Source organism: Rhinoraja longicauda, chromosome 29, assembly GCF_053455715.1.
Source record: "Rhinoraja longicauda isolate Sanriku21f chromosome 29, sRhiLon1.1, whole genome shotgun sequence".
Classification (NCBI taxonomy): domain Eukaryota; kingdom Metazoa; phylum Chordata; class Chondrichthyes; order Rajiformes; family Arhynchobatidae; genus Rhinoraja; species Rhinoraja longicauda.
This window is the reverse complement of record NC_135981.1, coordinates 1286662-1307315: the sequence shown is the minus strand read 5'-3', so window position 1 is coordinate 1307315 and position 20654 is coordinate 1286662. Positions and strand designations below refer to the sequence as shown.

The 20654-nt window shown below is 43.8% G+C and overlaps 1 protein-coding gene across 5 annotated transcripts in view; it reads left to right on the top strand.

Annotated features, from left to right (window-relative positions):
* Positions 1-20654, top strand: part of LOC144607758 (ATP-citrate synthase) — a 64652-nt gene that overhangs the window by 18601 nt on the left and 25397 nt on the right. Inside the window, exons 7-16 of one of the 5 annotated variants that reach the window (XM_078424804.1) lie at positions 1016-1095; positions 1984-2118; positions 4280-4394; positions 5216-5352; positions 6210-6271; positions 8506-8623; positions 9633-9787; positions 11765-11882; positions 14345-14374; positions 20355-20496. In XM_078424804.1, coding sequence (XP_078280930.1) covers positions 1016-1095; positions 1984-2118; positions 4280-4394; positions 5216-5352; positions 6210-6271; positions 8506-8623; positions 9633-9787; positions 11765-11882; positions 14345-14374; positions 20355-20496 — 1092 coding nt within the window. Of the gene's footprint in view, positions 1-1015; positions 1096-1983; positions 2119-4275; positions 4395-5215; positions 5353-6209; positions 6272-8505; positions 8624-9632; positions 9788-11764; positions 11883-14344; positions 14375-20354; positions 20497-20654 lie in introns of all 5 variants that reach the window. The other 4 variants (XM_078424805.1, XM_078424803.1, XM_078424808.1 and 1 more) reach the window with 4 other exon arrangements.

Below are 20654 nucleotides of genomic sequence, written 5' to 3'. Positions count from 1 at the left end.
ATTTTTACATTTTACCCAGTCAATTAACCTACATACCTGCACGTCTTTAGAGTGTGGGAGGAAACCGAAGATCTAGGAGAAAATCCACGCACGTCACGGGGAGAACGTACAAAGTTCTGACTACAGACGGCGCCCGTAGTCAGGATCAAACCTGAGTCTCAGGCGTTGCATTCGCTGTAAGGCAGCAACTCTACTGCTGCGCCACCGTGCCGACTTCATTTTGGATTTTTGGTTTCATTCATACATGGGATTTGGACATCACTTTAATGTGCCAGCTTCTATAAACCCTTCAACTAAGAACGCATTTCACAGTCACTCACATGGGTGGGTCTGAAGTGGAATGTAGGCAAGAATGGATACCTCCCAGAAAGACATCAGTGAATCGTGTGTTTCAACCACAAACCAGCAGTTTCATGGTTAATTTTATCAAGACCAACTAATTTATTTTTTAAAAAGATAGACACAAAATGCTGGAGTAACTCAGCAGGTCAGGCAGCAACTCGGGGAGAGAATGAATGGGTGACTTTTCGGATCGAGACACTTCTTCAGACTGATCAACAGAATAGTACATCCTTGTGTTTGCTTATTTCCCTCATTATTGCTCTTCCATAACACCTGTAAAATGTAAAGGATGAGTTTAGATGAAAGTATTGAAATATTTCTCAATACATTTGCCTCTATCGTTATCCGCACCCCATGTACACAGTCTCGCTGTACCATGTACTGCCTCAGCCCTCCCCTGTCTTGTGTGCTTTTGCCCTCCCACGTGACCACTGTCATCCTGTTGCCCCTTCTGCGTGCACCCACACCATCGCATCCGCTTTGCACCCTTCATTCGTGCCCTCTAGTCCCTTCCTACTTGCACTCTCTCTCATCCCTCCCTGCTCTCACTCCTGTCCTTCTGTGCACTCAGTTCTTGCTCTCTGTCCCTCTTCTCTGACATCCTCTTCAATGTCGTGCATTAGTTCGTTAATTTTATTTTGTGCAAATTTCACACTTGTTTTTATCTCTGCAGTATTCTGGCATCTTTTATTGTTGGACTGTTCACACTGTTCGAGGATCTCTTCTTTACCTACCTGGAGATTAATCCCTTGGGTAAACAAACTATTTAAAATCACATATTTTTATTCTGGCTGACAAACTAAGTGGATGGATGTAGTAATATTGGATTATTTCCTGTCCAGTTAATAATTTAATTAGATGAAATAAGAAGTAATCCAATACATTTAGACTCTTGATTTTCTTGTTACAAAGAACTCAGCAAGACTTGCAATTGCAATGCCTGAAACCTTGTAAAAATAAATGGATACAAACCAAGTTATCTTTGAATATCTTCAAAGCTCTGAAAATTACTAGATAGATTGTTGATCTTTCATGTGCTGGTGCATTGACAAGATGCTGGGAGTTCTGCCCTAGTTTTATAAAATGTCAAATGATTTTCATTTTTTATTATCAAAACTTAAAATCCTGGTCCCTTTCTGTGGTGAACTGGAACATGATTTGGTCTCTGGCCTGTAGGATTGCTCACTGTAAACCTGCTTGAAATTGAGAGGACTTTAGTAATGAGCTCAGTGCAACTAATGGCTCTATATCCCAGCCAACAACTGTTATTGTCATGGTGAGGTAGGTGGGGATGAACAAAATATGGATAATACCTTCAATTAAAAATAGCGTTTGGTTTGGTTTTGTGGCCACCATGTCTAGTTCCTGTCATGTCCCATCCGAATAATACTTCTCATTTTCCACCATGAATCATTTTATAGAATTGTAAGTTTCATTTCTAATCTTTGTTTTTATTTTTCACTTACTGAAATCCAAAATGGAAGATGGGAAGAAGATGAGTGAGAACTAAAAAGGCTTCTCCCAAGCTTGTGTGGAATCTAGATTTTCTGCGTTAGTTATGCTGAAAGATGTCTGCTCTCCCTCTGTGGCTTATTATTATTAATTATTGGATCTCTGTTCCCCCTTGTTAACCTACTGCAGTTGTCACAGATGCTGGAGTGTTTGTTTTGGATATGGCAGCAAAGATAGATAGCACAGCTGATTACATCTGCAAAGGTAAATGGGGAGATGTGGATTTCCCACCACCATTTGGGAGAGAAGCTTATCCTGAGGCAAGTAACTGAACTTATTTCACTTTTTTTCAAATCGTGGAATTTATTGTACTCAAAGTAAAAACGGGAGACCTCTAATTTTGCCATCTTTACTATTCATAAAATGTGCAGTGAAATGTGTCTCTTCAATTTTTTTATATTTGAAGCCGGACATTCTTATTTGGATTAATGGTTCTTGGGAGGTCTTGCCATCTGAAATTTAATAACCCAACATGAACAGTTCATTCTGATTCACGAATAATAAGTGTAATTATTCTGAAACATTGAAGTAGTATACAGGCATGAAACAAAATCCTGTGGATTTAAGGCCTGTAGTTAAACCAGTTTTTCATATAAATTGCCTAGGCTTTGATAATCACTTTTCCACTTGTTTGTAACTTTTCAAACACTCTCCCTGCATCCAGTCAGTGCTTTTCACAGCACAGTATTCCAAACTTCCGTGTTCTCATGGATCAAGGAATCTTTACGGCTGTTATGTACCTTGTTGTCAAAGCTCAAGGTTTTCATTGCCCCGTGATGAGAGACTAAGTTGGTTGCACAGTTTGACTCAGAATTTTCCTTAATTTATTCCATTTACTCTGCATGTTCACTGCTATACCCCACTCTGTAAATCTAGTTCAATAAACAGTTTAATTTATGGCAGTGAATACAAAAGTGGAAGATGTGAGATGGTAATGGTGAAGAGAATATTATGGAGAGTATCAAGGAAGACCCAAATGCTGGAGTAACTCAGTGGGACAGGCAGCATCTCTGGAGAGAAGGAATGGGTGACGATTTGGGTCGAGACTCTCAGTCTGAAGAAGGGACTCGACGTGAAATGTCACCACTTCCTTCTCGCCAGAGATGCTGCCTGTCCCGCTGAGTTACTCCAGCATGTTGTGTCTATCTTCGGTGTAAACCAGCATCTGCAGTTCCTTCCTAAACTTTATAGAACTCTCATCGCCATTTTGAGACCAGCTTTATTGATTTCTAGTGGATCAACAGGATATTTAACAAAACTGACACAAAGTGCTGGAGTAACTCAGAAGGCCGGGTGGCATCTCTGGAGAACATGTTTTGGATTGGGACGCTTCTTCAGACTGATTGTAGTAGGGGTGAAAGCTGTAAGAGAAGTGGGGGCTCGAGAAAGCCTGCCAAGTGATAGGTGGTAAAACTACTTTCTCTGTGTAATCATGGTTTACAATGATGGTCAACAAAGATGTGGGTTGAAAAAGTGCATGATGTTTATCACTTGTGTGTACACTCTGTCCCTCACCCATGCAGTGCTTTTCAAAGCACACTGTTCCAAGTTTCCTTGCCTCCTTGATGGAGTCCCTGTAACCTTTATGCATCTTGTGTCAGAGCTTAACGTTTCCATGCCCTGGTGGTGAGGGAATGGAATGGGCTTTCCCTTCTTAATGGGACATGATTATTCTTGTTTTACAAAACTGCCCAGGTGTATGAATGGAGTGAACTTGGAATATAATGGCAGAAATGCTGTCAATTATGAGTTTTATCTTCACAACAGCTAAAATGAGCTTCAGAGAAATACGTACACTTTTAACAGCTTGAGTATTAAAACTGTCGCATCTGTTCTTAATCCTTTGGGCTTACCGCATTCGATTGCACTCTTATTTCCAAGCTTTACAGCTGTTTAAACAGTGTCTCCGGTGGGAGAAACATTTTAACAGTTAACCGTTTAGATTGGTAATAAGAGAAAGGTGTGGTTAAGCAAACACGGAGACAAGGAAAGTAGGACTTGCCCTGCACCGTGGGACCATGGGACCGTGGGACCATGGCACCGTGGGACCATGGCACCGTGGGACCATGGCACCGTGGGACCATGGGACCATGGCACCGTGGGACCATGGCACCGTGGGACCATGGCACCGTGGGACCATGGGACCTTGGGACCATTTTATAACTTGCGGTTTTTGCTTTTCCTTAAAGCTGCTGGCCAACTTGAGTTGTTCAAATGCTGATTTTCTTTTAACAAAATGCTATTGACAAAATGATACTGGTTGTCTTAGTTTAGTTGACTTTGTCAACAAATTGTCCATCTGTTACTGTTGAGTGAGCATTGCACTGGTTTTACGGGGAATCTGTTCCTTATTATGCCACATCTGGGAGTAGGTAGTTAAATTATTTTGAGGTAACCATTTTGATGATGTCACTATTACAGGAAGCTTATATTGCTGATCTTGATGCAAAGAGTGGAGCCAGTTTGAAGTTGACCATCCTCAATCCCAAGGGCAGGATCTGGACAATGGTGGCTGGAGGAGGTGCTTCAGTTGTCTACAGGTACAGTGTACTTAATATTGTACTGCACCCGGATCAGAAACATTCAGTCTTCAGTCCATTAACTCCTGTTAGCAATCATGACTAAACCTTGCAGTTATCTCCTCTTCCTCTTCCTCTTCATGAGCAGCTGGTAAGGCGATTCTTATCTTTGATTAAGGATTAATAGCTGAATCTATTCATCAATTAATCATTCAGAGGGGGAAAAAAACAAAAACCGAAGGGAATCGTAATCTGTTCTTGTTTGCTTTGAAGGTTTTTTTGTCAGAATGACCAATACGAGTGAATACTCAAGAGTGTCAAGAGAGTTTAATTATCATATGGACCGGAACATTGAAATTCTTACTTGCTGCGGCTTTACAGGCACTTTAAACACAACCACAACATCTATACAATAAATGATCAATCGATCTCAGTAAACCAGACCAGCCAACGTTCACAGTGCAACCTTAGTGGTGCAAAGCCTGTAGTAATCCTGTGCTGCGTTCTGGTTGTGCAGGGCAGTTCAAGAGCCTGATGGCTGGTGGGAGAAGCTGTTCTTTAGCCTGGAAGCAAAGGTCCTGGGGCTCCTGTCCCACCTTCCCAATGGTAACAGTGAGACTGGGGAGTGGCCAGAATAGTGTGTGGTGCTCAATAAAAGTGAACATTGATCTAAAAGGTCCTGTTAACAGGACACCTTGTACAGAGTTATAGTTGATGTAGAATGGTAAGGAAGAAGGAATGTTTGTGCCATGATAATTTATGATCCTGAACAATCTGCAAAGACTGCGCACACCTTTTATCACAGAGGCATTCTGAGGTGTTTCCTATACCTCTCATTGCAGTGACACAATCTGTGACCTTGGTGGGGTGAATGAACTAGCTAATTATGGTGAATACTCTGGTGCCCCGAGTGAGCAACAGACCTATGACTACGCTAAGACCATCCTCTCGCTAATGACCAGACATCAGCATCCAGAAGGTGAGTGTAAATGGGAAGAGCAACGTCTGATAATAGCGAGTGAACTCTTGTCTGTTTCTTTCGTGTCCATCATCCATGTTTCAAATGTTACATCAGTGTCATCGTCTGTCCTGAAAAGGGCGCAAGCTTCCGGCGACAATCAGTGGGAGCCTCACTTATACAGTAGATAGTGGTGGTGGCAGAACTAGCTCAGGACACTTCCAGTTCCCAGCCCCACCACCTGGATGCTTCTGCTATGGGGCCAACTCTTGTCTAAAAGAAGCATATTTCTGTAACTGAGTCCAATGCAGTGGCATTGCCATCTCTGCCTTACAGCCACTTTGCAGGAATTAAATATTTAATTTCTGCAATATCCAATGTTTCCTCTGCATTACCTCCTGATTGCCATTAACATCTTTATTCTTGGTGCATTTGAACTATCTCTTCGTGTGTGCTAATGGCAGTCACACTGCATTGATCCCATGACAATTGCCATGTGTCCCTTGTGCTTTTACATTGTAGATAACTAAATGTGGGCAAAACAAACATTTCTCTGACACCAACCAACATGGTTTTGGCTACTGTTATTCCAAAATTTGCAGAAGTTTTAAGATGTCTCTTGCTCGCTCCCGCTCTCGGTTTTCTCTCAGACCCCACCCCAATGTGTTTTCTCCCTGACCATCACACAAATGCATGCAAAGGCCTTCCCTGATCACCTTCCACCATTTCTTCCCCTGAAGCAGGAACCATCCTTGTCTTCAAGAATTTGAGACATTTGAATATATTTCTGTACACGTTGCTGCGCTGTAAAGTTGTAAGGTTGTTCATTTTATTCTATTTGACTGCTATATTTTGTAAATGTTTCCCACTATATTCAGGAAAGATCCTCATAATTGGAGGCAGCATTGCTAACTTCACAAATGTAGCAGCAACATTTAAGGTAATATGATTTCTCAATCTCCAGGTTATTTCAATTGGTAATATTTTTGATGGACGATAACTCTGAAGGGAACTTTGTTTAATTATTCGTTCATAGTATAAATAGAGTAAGAAACTATTTGACTTTGTTTAGTTTAGAGAAACAGCGTGGAAACAGGGACAATTTTACACATATACCTTTCTCTGTAGTATAATAATTAATGGCCCATTATCATATTTTGTCCTGGTATTTCACATTTATTTTCCTTAGTTACAAACCGTACCTTTTAAACTAATTCTAAACAACCAGAATCAAATTATGCTGATAGTCCATAAAGGCCTTAAACCTATGGGGATTCATTTTAGCTATAATGACGTTTCCATAATGTGAATTGGATATAATGCAATTGATGAATTGGGATCATTATTAATGTCATGCAGGCTGAATGGGTTAAAGATGATTTTGATTGGTAATTAGAGAAGAGCTTAAAAGTTACTTTGGAAATTGACACACAGATGTGTTTTTTAAAAAAGAAGCTGTTTTGTGGGGTGGGGTAAGTTTCTGTGTGTTGTGCAGGAGAGTGCAGGTATGTACTCAGTCGCTCCTCACGTGGCGTGGAGCACGGGCATCCCAGAAACCAGTCCTGCGGATCTTTGTGATGTCCTCACCGCAGCAAGCGATCTTTTGGTTTCGTATATGGCAGCCACAATGATGCACAGCATTTTGAATGTGATCTGGACACGGCCCTGTGTAATAACAATAAGACATCTTCACTTCAGTACTGTAAGAAAATAACTGCAGATGCTGGTACGAATCAAAGGTATTCATTCACAAAATGCTGGAGTAACTCAGCGGGTCAGGCAGCATCTCAGGAGGGAAGTGCCTCCAGTGCCATAGTGAGCGATTGGGCTTGTATACACTGGAATTTAGAAGGATGAGGGGGGATCTTATTGAAACATATAAGATAATTAGGGGATTGGACACATTAGAGGCAGATAACATGTTCCCAATGTTGGGGGAGTCCAGAACAAGGGGCCACAGTTTAAGAATAAGGGGTAGGCCATTTAGAACGGAGATGAGGAAGAACTTTTTCAGTCAGAGGGTGGTGAAGGTGTGGAATTCTCTGCCTCAGAAGGCAGTGGAGGCCAGTTCGTTGGATGCTTTCAAGAGAGAGCTGGATAGAGCTCTTAAGGATAGCGGAGTGAGGGGGTATGGGGAGAAGGCAGGAACGGGGTACTGATTGAGAGTGATCAGCCATGATCGCATTGAATGGCGGTGCTGGCTCGAAGGGCTGAATGGCCTACTCCTGCACCTATTGTCTATTGTCTATTGTGAGGCCCACTGGAAATTGGAGGAACAGCACCTCATATTTCGCCTGGGCAGCTTGCAGCCCAGTGGTATGAACATTGACTTCTCCAACTTTAGATAGTTCCTCTATCCCTCTCTTTCCCCCCCCCCCCCCCCTTCCCAGATTTCCCACTGTCTTCCTGTCTCCACCTATATCCTTCCTTTGTCCAGCCCCCCTGACATCAGTCTGAAGAAGGGTCTCGACCCGAAACGTCGCCCGTTCCTTCTCTCCTGAGATGCTGCCTGACCCGCTAAGTTACTCTAGCATTTTGTGAATAAATTCACTTCAGTACTCATGTTTTTACATACTTGGCTAATAAATTAATTACAATACAATACAAAAATCCCCTTGAGGAAATGATCTCAGTCTGAAGAAGGGTCGCAACCCGAAATATCACCCATTCCTTCTCTCCAGAGATGCTGCCTGACATGCTGAGTTACTCCAGCATTTTGTGATACCTTCAATATCCTTTGCCTTCCTAATTGCTTGCTGCAATTGCAAGATACTTCGAGTGACTTGTTTATAAGGATATCCAAGTCCTTCTGAACTTTGACATTTGCGAATCTCTCACCACAAGAAAAATATTATACACTTCAGGCTTGTACGTCAAGGCGGATCACCTACCCCTTTCCCCATTAGCATCTGCTCATTTCTTGGTCACTCACTTAACTTAGCTTTATCCCCTTGAAGCCTCCATATCCTTTACCCTGCTAAAGAAACCCAACGACATAAACTAAGCAACCCCATCGAAACCAACAAACCCCATCTAAACCAACAAACCCCATCTAAACCAACAAACCCCATCGAAACCGACAAACCCCCATCGAAACCGACAAAATGCCTTAATTGTGGCAAGTTTTTCTGAAGATGTAAATACCTGTAGCGACTGTCTGATTATCGTTCCTAGGGCATTGTTCGTGCAATCAAGGATTACCAGACCTGTCTGCAGAATCATAACGTCTCGATTTTTGTCAGAAGGGGTGGGCCCAATTACCAAGAAGGCCTCCGTGTCATGGGTGAAGTTGGTGAGTAACTTTGTCCACAGATTTATATTTTCTTTTTATCCATGAAATGGTGCAGATGCTCCCAATCATGTATCTTGGGTAAAATGAGATCTTGGCAGGCCAAGGCATCGGTGCCTTACATTAACATTTCAGCATATTAGGATCTAACCATTAATCATGAATTGATCATAAATCTGGCTGACTTTGCAAGGAAGAGGCAACCATGTGTGGTCTGCCAACTACATTTGGCATCCATCAACTCAAGGATGGTGAGAAGAGTAAACTTATGATAAGGAAGTGGGGAAAAGGTTAGCAAGCTTTTCTTGGTCTCGAGTCACTTCTCCAATCTCCTTGGCGTACAGGCTTTAACTGCATGAAATATGGAATAGACAAATGCAACTATCAAATTCACCCACTATTTGTGTCTGTTTTCATTGTTGTTGTGTGACCATCTTATTTGAGGATGAATGAGAGCAAATTGGCCTACTCTAACTTGGTGCTCTTCAAACATGAAATGTTTTCCCATCGAGTATTTTCTTGTTCCCCACAACTTCTTACCTCTGTGTACCCCTCCCACTTTTTTTCTCCCCCATCAAATTGATCCCAGCACTTGTGACAATTGATTGAGACAAGATTCTGCTCGCTGTACTCTGGGATGGATGTGATTAAGCTAGAGCAAGGTAAAGCCAGTAAAGTCCGATCGAGGGTAGTCTGAGGATCACCAAAGAGGAAAATGGTAGGTCAGAACTGCTCTCAGATTGTGGTAGGATGATTCAGTTGTCTGATAACAGCTGACAAGAAACTGTCCCTGAATCTGGAGGTGTGTGTGTTTAAAAGGGCGTGGATAGGAAATGTTTAAAGGGATTTGTGCCAAATGCAGGCAAATGGGACTGGTTCAGGAGGGCACCCTGGGTGTCATGGATGAGTTGGGCCGAAGGGCCTGTTTCTATAACACCAACTCCAACATGTGCATATTGTTTTGTTAACTAGTTCCTCACTATGTATATATTTTGGTCATATCTATTTGCAGGTAAGACAACTGGAATTCCAATCTATGTATTTGGCACTGAAACGCACATGACTGCAATTGTGGGAATGGCACTTGGCCAGCAAAGCATTCCTGACCAACCTCCCATGGCCGCACACACTGCCAATTTCCTGCTAAACGCCAGTGGCAGTCCCTCGGTAAGGAAGCTCAGCTTAAAACCCAGACATTACCACGGGACGGGGAAGTGTTTTGTGTCGGAACGAACTGCAGATGCTAGTTTAGTTTAGAGACACAGCGTGGAAACAGGCCCTTCGGCCCACCGACCAGCGATCGTATTAAAACTATTCTATACGTTGGGCACAATTTACATTTATAGAAAGCCAATTAATTTACAAACCTGTAGATCTTTGGAGTGTAGGAGGAAACCAAAGATCTCGGTGGATACTCACATGATCACGGGGAGAACTTACAAACTCCGTACAGACAGCACCTGGGATTGAACCCGGGTCTCTGGAGCTGAAAGCGCTGTAAGGCAGCAACTCTACCGCTGCACCACCGTACCGCACGTTTACTTTGAAGATAGACACAAAATACAGGAGTAACTCAGTTGGACAGGCAGCATCTCTGGAGAGAAGGAATGGGGGACGTTTCGGGTTAAGACCCTTCTTCAGAAGTGTTTTGGCTGGCTAGTGGTCAGCTTGTCAGTGAGTTGTATAGGTTTAGAGTTAGTGTTGAATAGTGGGTTAGTACCTTTGAATCTGTGCTATCTGCTTACATGCTGTTATTGCATTACTGTAAACAGTGAGAAGGGTTGTTATGTCCTCTAGTTTTAGACTTTCCCTGCCCTAAGGAAAAAGACTGTGACTATCTACCCTATCTATCCCCCTCATCATTGTATTAAATATCTATAAAGTCACCCATTATTTAAGCTCCAGTGAGAACAATTCCAGCCTTTACAGTCTTTGTGAAACTAAAGCACTCCATTCCTGACAACATCCTAGTGAAAGAAAATAACTGCAGATGCTGGTACAAATCGCTTTATTCACAAAATGCTGGAGTAACTCAGCAGGTCAGGCAGCATCTCGGGAGAGAAGGAATGGGGGACATTTCGGGTCGAGACCCTTCTTCAGACTGATGTCAGGGGGGCGGGACCCCTGGGGGTCTGAAGAAGGGTCTCGACCCGAAACGTCACCAATTCCTTCTCTCCCGAGATGCTGCCTGACCTGCTGAGTTACTCCAGCATTTTGTGAATAAAACATCATAGTGAATCTCTTCTGCGCTCTTCCTACCATTACCTCATAATTTCTATCGTGTGATAACCAGAACTGCACATAATATTCCAAGTGTGTCCAATGTCTTATGTTCATAAGGTCATAAGTGATAGGAGCAGAATTAGGCCATTCAGCCCATCAAGTCTGCTCCGCCATTCAATCATGGCTGATCTATCTCTCCCTCCTAACCCCATTCTCCTGCCTTCTCCCCATAACCCCTGACATCCGTACTAATCAATCATGTCTGAACACCTCTTCTCAATACCCCTGCCCTGTGAAGGCAAGCAAGAAAACTTCCTTCACCACCCTGTCCATCCGTGCTGTTGTTTTCAGATGTCAAAGACTGGAGGACATAGGTTTATGGTGAGAGGGGGCAAGGATTAAAGATGATGTGCATGGCAAGTTCTTTTACACGGAGGGTGGTGAATGTCTGAAATGCGCTGCCAGGGGTAGTGGTGGATACAATAGAAGCAGTCGAGAAAATTTTGGATGTTGAGGGTCAAAAGGCCTGTTCGTGTGCTGTACTGTTCAATGTAAAAAGAGACCATGTGGGGTATGGTTAGGGTTGCCAACTGTCCCGTATTAGCCGGGACATCCCGTATTTTGGGCTAAATTAGTTTGTCCCGTACGGGACCACCCTTGTCCCGTATTAGTAGGGTTGTCAACCTCCTCACTCCCAAACACGGGACAAAGGGTGACGTCACCGCCCCGCGCCCCACGTGACCTCACCCAGCCAGCGGCCACGTGCTCCCGCTCCACTGATGGCGGCCACCCGGGATCTGGGAAGTTAAGGTTGGGCAGGGTTGTATTGTGCCCGGTCGTTCTCTTGTTGCAGTGTGGCCTTTGCATAACTGAGTAATACCACCTCATAAATTAACATCGTTTTTTTTTGCTTCCTTCCAGACTCCAGCCACTAGCAGAACTGCTTCTTTCTCAGAATCAAAATCCGAGGATGCAGGCAGTACATCGATGCCTATGAAGAGTAATGCCCCGTGGGGTAATTCATTTAATGAATTCAAAGGTTTGACTTGTCTGTGGTCTCTACAGAAAAGATGTTTCTGCTAGAGAGGATGCTCGGCTCCGAATCATTGCATGTAGCAGATAAAATGCAGCTATTTTCTTGAAGCAATGTTGTTAACTGGCAAAACCCAGCATTTAAAAACTCTTGTTTGTGTGGAGCGTCAAGTGAAATATTGCTGTCAAGGATTCAAGTGTTTGTTATCTTGTGCCTCTCACTCGAGAGTCTTGAAGGCTGTATTTTGCTTAAATAGAAATATTAGATGCTTAGGAAAATAACTGCAGATGCTGGTTCAAATTGAAGGTAGACACAAAATGCTGGAGTAACTCAGCGGCTCAGGCAGCATCTCAGGGGAGAAGGAAAGGGTGATGTTTCGGGTCGAGACCCTGCTTCCGTCTGAAAAAGGGTCATGACCCGAAACGTCACCCATTCCTTCTCTCCTGAGATGCTGCCTGACCCGTTGAGTTACTCCAGCATTTTGTGTCTACCTTCAATATTAGATGCTTCCTCGTTTGCATTGTGCGCTATTGGAATGGTGTAGATTTCAGTGACATGAAGAATTAGTGACATGGGATTGCAAGCTCAGAGTCACACTGCTACACTGACTAGAAGTCTGTTTCACAGTAGTGCCTCACTCTGTGTTGGTGTTCTCCAGTGTAGGGGGAGATGCAGGGGGGAAGGGACAGGACAGGACAGGACAGAGTAGAGGTGAGCTCTGCTGGATGAGAACAGACTGAAGCAGTGGCAAGTCCTGTTTGTAGATCTTGGAGAGGAGATAAAGTGGGCTGTGTGAATTTGAGTAAAATAACACTGCAGGCCAGTGAGGGAAGACTTGAAGAAATGAGTTGGAGATAATGGCCTGATGTACAGTGCCAGTACTGAGAGTTTGTGTTCAGATTCTGAGGCTGAGGTCAAAACCACAACAATAGTGTCCTTGTCTTCAGGCCTGACTTCCAGTGCACTTCCAAAACTTTATTGTTATTTCAGATTTCCAGCATCTAAATTTGCTGCTTCAGTGCCTTTCTGTGCCTGTTGTAATTAAGGCCCAAGGGATTTCAAGCAGCTTGCATTATGTTTAAATGTGAAATACTTTTGTGCAATGTCTCTGGTTACTAAATGGACTACCCGAGGCTGTGTTAGACAAGCAAGGGCAGAGCATCTGTACGTGCAAGTACAGGAAATGGCACTCTGGTCCATTGACGTTCATCCCTCAAAACTCAAATAAATTATTTCTTTATTAGCTGTTCATTTAAGATATGTGAAGGATCAAGAAGCAACATTTTATTGTTACATTTCCATTTCTCAACAATTTGAGAAACTTTTGCACAAGACGAGGCCATTTTGCCCTCGAGTCCACTCGCTATTCAATTAAACAATGGCTGAGGTGCATATTTTCATTGATTGATTGTTCATTTTAAAACTCTTGCCTGACACAAACACATCTGTGTTGGTTCAATGACTTTCAGCTTCCTGTAATTTCAATACATTTTTTGGTGTTGGCGATATGCCTGGTGACTTTACAAGTTCAACAAGTACCTAAAAAACAAAAATCCAACAGCACCTGAAACACCATAGCTTCAATGTGCAGGTGAGCCCAATGGTTTCTGGACTCTGAAAGATTAACCTCCACCTACAGCAGAGAATGCTGATAATCTGTCCCATGTGGCATTTCAAAGTAAAGATCTCCAAATATAAGGGAAAAAAACTACAGATGCTGGTTTAAATCGAAGGTAGACACAAAAAGCTGGAGTAACTCAGATGCAGGTCAGGCAGCATCTCTGGAGAGAAGGAATGGGTGACGTTTCGGGTCGAGACCCTTCTTCAAACTGATGTCAGGGGAGGGGTCCCACCCCCTCAGTCTGAAGAAGGGTCTTGACCCGAAATGTCACCCATTCCTTCTCTCCAGAGATGCTGCCTGACCTGCATCTGAGTTACTCCAGCTTTTTGTGTCTATCTCCAAATGTAATCTGTGTACAGGTGAGTGGATTTATTTTTCAAAGTGTAGATGGTCAGGATTGGTTAGGTACTCCTTTAGTGTATATTATCATATCATATCATATATATACAGCTGGAAACAGGCCTTTTCGGCCCTCCAAGTCCGTGCCGCCCAGCGATCCCCGCACATTAACACTATCCTACACCCACTAGGGACAATTTTTACATTTACCCAGCCAATTAACCTACATACCTGTACGTCTTTGGAGTGTGGGAGGAAACCGAAGATCTCGGAGAAAACCCACACAGGTCACGGGGAGAACGTACAAACTCCTTACAGTGCAGCACCCGTAGTCAGGATCGAACCTGATCCGGCGCTGCATTCGCTGTAAAGCAGCAACTCTACCGCTGCGCTACCGTGCAATTGTCAAAAGGGAGAGGTTATATCATTGGGGAGGGTATATTAAGTACTGATTATGTTACAAGTCCGACTGTATGTGATGTGTTTCTTGGTAATCTCTCTTTGACAGAAGGAAAAGCAAAGCAAGAAAAGAAAAGAGGTAGGAGGGTTATAGCAGATATCTGTACGTTCATGAAGGTCGTTTGGTTGCTATTTACCATCTTGCTTTCCAGCAGAGAGCTCCAGTGGTTCTGCTTCATTTGATCTTATTCTACAAAAAAAATAACCTGGTGGGGAAATCCCAGGGAAAGCCATGAAGATTGTATTTATCCACGGAAACTGGGAATCAAAGGACTCAAACACTTCCAACCCATTTTGTTCAGTCTATTAAAACAATGCGAGAATGCATTGGCAGATCCTTTGTTTCTGGGATTGCACCGTAATGAAGCATTAACTTCTTGCAGCCTACTGTCAGCACGGTGGTATCAGCAGAGTTCTGCATTAGATGGCTCCGGTTTGCTCATACTTTGAGTCTGGGCTTTGCTGGTGTTTCATTCACCAGATGCTAGCTGAGATCCAAAGTAGAGCTGAAACAGCTTCTGTGTAAGTTTGGCTGTCCACACCTATAGCTGGCTAAGTCTCGACTGCCTTTTACAGCCACACTTCCACATTAACCTCTTCTCCAACCACAGCTGCGAGTTTTCAAACAGCCCTGCTGAAAAGGCCTGGTTGTCCAAATGAAATAAGCTTTCTCAGCACTGTGTGTGGGCACTATCCTGCTTGACCACCTCTTGTGTCACTGAAACCGCTGTGTCTCAATTCTTCAGTTAAAAACGATTTATATCCATTTTGTGAGACCTAATCTAACCGGGTAGTCTTTGTGCCTGTTCAAATCTTCCCATAGGGAGAAGGGACAGATGATGTGATCAGTTTGGAATCTACACGTGATTGTAAAAGGGTTGGATGATAAAATACTTCCCCTCCTGGTCTTTGCTTTCCTGAGATGGGCAGGGTGATCAGATTCTCGCACGTCTGTCTGCTCCTGGGCATTATCCCTCTGCTGCTCCTCATTTCTTGGTCCTGCATCTCTCCACCTCAGGAAAATTGGTAAATGGCAGTCAGGAAAGGGCAAGAGCCAAGTAAATGGGAGCTATGGGCAATGCACTAGGTCAGTCGGCACCTGGAGTAAAGAGCAGAATGTTTTGGAAGTTTGCCCATTATCAGTCTGGAAGATAAGTGAGCTCAGTTAGAGGACAGAACAGTTGTCTCCCTTTCTCTGTTTTCCATTTTAATCACCGTGATTTAGAGCAGCTTTTCTGTAGGTTTTTTTCTTTCATACATAAATTTCTGCCTTTTTTGCCATTTCATTGCTGCACTGTTCTCCTTAGAAACATAGAAAAATAGGTGCAGGAGGAGTAGGCCATTCGGCCCTTCGAGCCAGAACCGCCATTCAATATGATCAAGGCTGATCATCTAAAATCAGTACCCTGTTCCTGCTTTTTCTCCCTATCCCTTGATTCAGTTAGCCCTTATAGAGCTAAATCCAACTCTCTCTTGAAAACATCCAGTGAATTGGCCTCAACTGCCTTCTGTGGCAGAGAATTCCACAGATTCACAACTCTCTGGCTGAAGAAGTTTTTCCTCATCTCAGTCGTAAATGACCTACCCCTTATTCTTATATATAGTATAAGACAACAACTGCAGATGCTGGTACAAATCGAAGGTGTTTATTCACAAAATGCTGGAGTAACTCAGCAGGTCAGGCAGCATCTCAGGAGAGAAGGAATGGGTGACGTTTCGGGTCGAGACCCTTGACTACCCCTTATTCTTAAACTGTGACCCCTGGTTCTGGACTCTCCCAACATCAGGAACATTTTTCCTGCGTCTAGTCTGTCCAATCCTTTAAGAATTTTGTATGTTTCTATAAGATCCCCTCTCATCCTTCTAGAATTCACTTCTAAATTCCAGTGAATACAAGCCCAGTCGACCCATTCTTTGACATTATTTCAGACCGCCATCCCGGAAATTAACCGGTGAACCTATGCTGCACTCCCTCAATAGCAATAATGTCTTCCTCAAATTAGGAGACCAAAATTGCACACAATATTCCAGGTGCGGTCTCACCAGGGCCCTGTACAACTACAGTAGGACCTCCTTGCTCCTAAACTCAAATCCTCTCGCAATGAAGGCCAACATGCCATGAGCTTTCTTTGCTGACTACTGTACCTGCATGCTTACGTGCAGTGACTGATGTACAATCACACCCAGGTCTCGTTGCATCTCCCCTTTCCCTAATCTGACACCATTCAGATAATATTCTGCCTTCTGGTTCTTGGCACCAAAGTGGATAACCTCACATAACCTCAACCGTTGCCTCTTCCCAGCTTTCCCAAGCAGTTGTTCACTGCCTCTTTTCGCTTCTGACACCAGTCTTGCTGATACACACTCACTTTCCTTCCTCTATCCCTTTTGTTAATTCTAGGAGAGCAGTCTCCAGTTTAGGCCATTGGATCCAAACTTTGTTATTGTTTATGTACATATGTAACAAATAGCTTTTCACTGTACCTCGGTACATGTGACAATAAGCGAAACTATCTACATGACTAGAGTATTGACAGGGTGGTGAAGAAGGCATGTGGCACACTTGGCTTTGTTGCTCAACAATTCAGATGAGTGTTGGGGTAATACGTTGAAACTGTACAGGACGATACTGAGACCACACTTGGGAGTCCAGTGTGCAGTTCTGCACGCCTAACTATGAAAGATGTCACTAAGCCGGAAAGGGGCAGGAAAGATTCACAAGAATGCTACTGAGAATGGAGGACTTGAGTTATAAGGAGAGACTGGATAGGCTAGAGCTTTTTTCACTGGGGCTTGGAAAGCTGAGAGATGATCTTAAAGAAATATAAAATACTGAGGGCCTTGATAAGGTAAATAGTCACAGTCATCTTCCCACAATAAGGGAGCCTAAATCTGGAGCATGCAGAGGCAAAAGATTGAAAAGATCCCGGAGGGGCAACTTTTACCCACAAGAGTTGGCGGATATGTGGAGCGAGCTGCCAGAGGAAATGGTAGAGGCAGATATAATTGCACCATTTAAAATACATTTGGACAGGTACATGGATAGAAAATGTTTGGAGAATATAGGCCAAACAAGACCATCCCAGTAAGCAAACTGGTTGGCATGGAGGAGTTGGGCTGAAGGGCCTTTTTCTCTGAGCATCGCAATTATGTCGCCATCTTCCAACTTGGCGATTTAGTTGTTTGCTTACAAACTGCTTGGAGAGTTCAGTAGTGGAGGGGAGGCGAAGGGATGAGTTCAGTAGTGGAGGGGAGGCAAAGGGATGATCAATGTGTCGAGTTGAGATCCTGCAGGAGGATTGGGAGTGCAGAGGTTAGATGGCTGTTGTAGAGGTGAGAGAGAGGAGTGAGGCTGGAGGCTGACGTGACACTCTATGTGAACAGGGGAAGCCAGGAGCTGGAAGGCGGGTGGAGTTGGGAGAAGGCAGCTGGTGGGTAATACATGGAGACAGATAAGAAGAGAAAGGGACAGATGGAGCAGTGGGTAGAGAGGATGGAGGTATAGACAGGCTGATGGAAGGCCATAACAGGCACAAGCTCTCTGACACTCTAACTCTCTGAGGATCCATTGGTTCTTATCTGAGAATTTCTCTGTCATTTCTCTGTAATTCTACTATCTATCAAGGAGGAACAATCACCATTTATGCCTTTCACGCTATTTTGGGAAATTCTATTTTCACAAGTCCTCTTGTCAAGCTCTTCTCATGATGCCTTTCTTCTCCTTTCAAGTGCATTGGCCAGACTTTTAGTTTGCGATCATCTGATGGATTGTGACCAGCATGTGCCCTGCCCCCACAGCAGTATGTGGGTATGTCCGCAGAGCTTGAAACTGCTGCCAGGATTGCCAGTAATGATTAGGATCTTGTGTAAACAAGTGAGGGTGAGACCAGGCCAGTCAGTATTTCCTGAATCTGATGCCAATGTTAAACTACCCACCAAAGCCAACAAGTTATTGAATTTGTTTGATAACTGGGATGATGTACGTCTATCTCGCTGCCACTAAACATTTGATTAGTACGGGTGTTGGGGGTTATGGGACGAAGGCAAGAGAATGGAGTTGAGAGGGAAAGACAGATCAGCCATGATTCGATGGCAGAGTAGACTTGATGGGCCGAATGGCCTAAATCTGCTCCTAGAAGTTATGAATACCCAGCAACATGCAGCAAAATAATCTCTACTCACCTTTACAAATTATTTCTAAAATGGCAGAAAATCCCTTTTACCTTGAGGTTCCATGTACTGGGTCTGAAGACCATGGGGTGAGAGCATTTCTTTTCTCTCTGGAATGCTGAGGTGGTGGATTTCACTCAGTTATTCCGCGTGAGCGTGTGTCGCAGGGAGTGGGAGTAGATGTTAGTGGAAGCCTGCGATATATTCTGCAGTGGTGTCCAGACCGTGGTCTGGGGATCACTTTCATATTGAGGCTGAGTAATCCAGTGCTGAACACCCAAATAATTTCCATCTGTTTGCTCTTATCTCTCGTGTCCCGTCTTGAAATTGATTAGGAAAGATCTGAGTCCGAACTGTGTTCATGGGTGGATCATTTACACTTTGCAAGAGCTATAAATCTTAGTGAATCATAACAAAGGATTGGACACCCTTGTCAGTTGTTAACTAGTGAAGTCGGGCCAATGTGGTGTATTGGTCAAAAATGTTTGCCCCTTCTCTCTTCTCTTGCTCTTCCTTCTCTTCTACCCTCCACTCTGACCATTCAAACCAACCAAGCCAGCAGCCCCACCTGATTACAAATGTCATTGGTAAGGTGTCTGAAAGCTTACTGTTCTCTCAATTCTGCTTGTGTACCCCTGATGCCGGTCAGCATATATCTGCTGAATGAAATGCTCAGGTATATCATTTAAAACTGGGAAAACATTCATGCAGCGTTTATTTCCAAAGAATATTTCCCATGACACAAAGTTGTGAGATTATGCCTTGTTTCTTTAGAAAATTTCCTGAAAATTTGGTAGGTATCCTACAATTATTTGCAATAGCTAATCAGTCATATAAAGCTTGGGGACAAATGACCTTCATAACAAGAGGAGTTGAGTATAGGAGCAAAGAGGTCCTGCAGTTGTACAGGGCCCTAGTGAGACCGCACCTGGAGTACTGTGTGCAGTTGTGCAGGGCCCTAGTGAGACCGCACCTGGAGTACTGTGTGCAGTTGTACAGGGCCCTAGTGAGACCGCACCTGGAGTACTGTGTGCAGTTGTACAGGGCCCTAGTGAGACCGCACCTGGAGTACTGTGTGCAGTTGTACAGGGCCCTAGTGAGACCGCACCTGGAGTACTGTGTGCAGTTTTGGTCTCCAAATTTGAGGAAGGATATTCTTGATATTGAGGGCGTGCAGCGTAGGTTTACTAGGTTAATTCCCGGAGTGGCGGGACTGTCATATGTTGAAAGACTGGAGCGACTAGGCTTGTATACACTGGAATTTAGAAGGATGAGAGGGGATCTTATTGAAATATATAAGATTATTAAGGGGTTGGACACGTTAGAGGCAGGAAACATGTTCCCAATGTTGGGGGAGTCCAGAACCAGGGGCCACAGTTTAAGAATAAGGGGTAGGCCATTTAGAACGGAGATGGGGAAAAACTTTTTCAGTCAGAGAGTTGTATATTTGTGGAAAACTCTGCCTCAGAAGGCAGTGGAGGCCAATTATTTGAATGCATTTAAGAGAGAGCTAGATAGAGCTCTTAAGGATAGCGGAGTCAGGGGGTATGGGGAGAAGGCAGGAACGGGGTACTGATTGAGAATGATCAGCCATGATCACATTGAATGGTGGTGCTGGCTTGAAGGGCTGAATGGCCTCCTCCTGCACCTATTGTCTATTGTTTGATTTTTAAAATTCTGAGGTGGTCAGTTGCTGCTATTTATGCTCTTATGATATTCAACTCTCATCAGATTCCTATTAGTGATCTGTTGACAGCTCCTCCCGTGTGCTCTCCCATCCTGGTTTCTTTTCCTGCTTTTCTTGGTGTGGATTTGCCTTTTTGTTCAGTTTCCTTCTAATAACCTTGTTTGGGTGCCCTTGAGTCATTGACCATCCTGTTGGCTTGCAGGTAAAGCCACCACTCTGTTCAGTCGCCACACCAAGTCCATTATTTGGGGAATGCAGACCAGAGCTGTGCAAGGAATGTTGGACTTCGACTATGTCTGTTCACGGGATGAGCCGTCTGTTTCCGCCATGGTTTACCCATTCACGTAAGTGCTTTCTCAACCCCTGTCTGTAGCCTTCAATCTGGTGCACTCTCGGCATTGACGTTATCCAAGGGCAGTGAAGTGTTGCAGCTGTTCAAGCTTCTGCCTCGCAGCGCCGGAGACCTGGGTTTGACCCTGACCTTCGATGCTGTCTGTGTGGA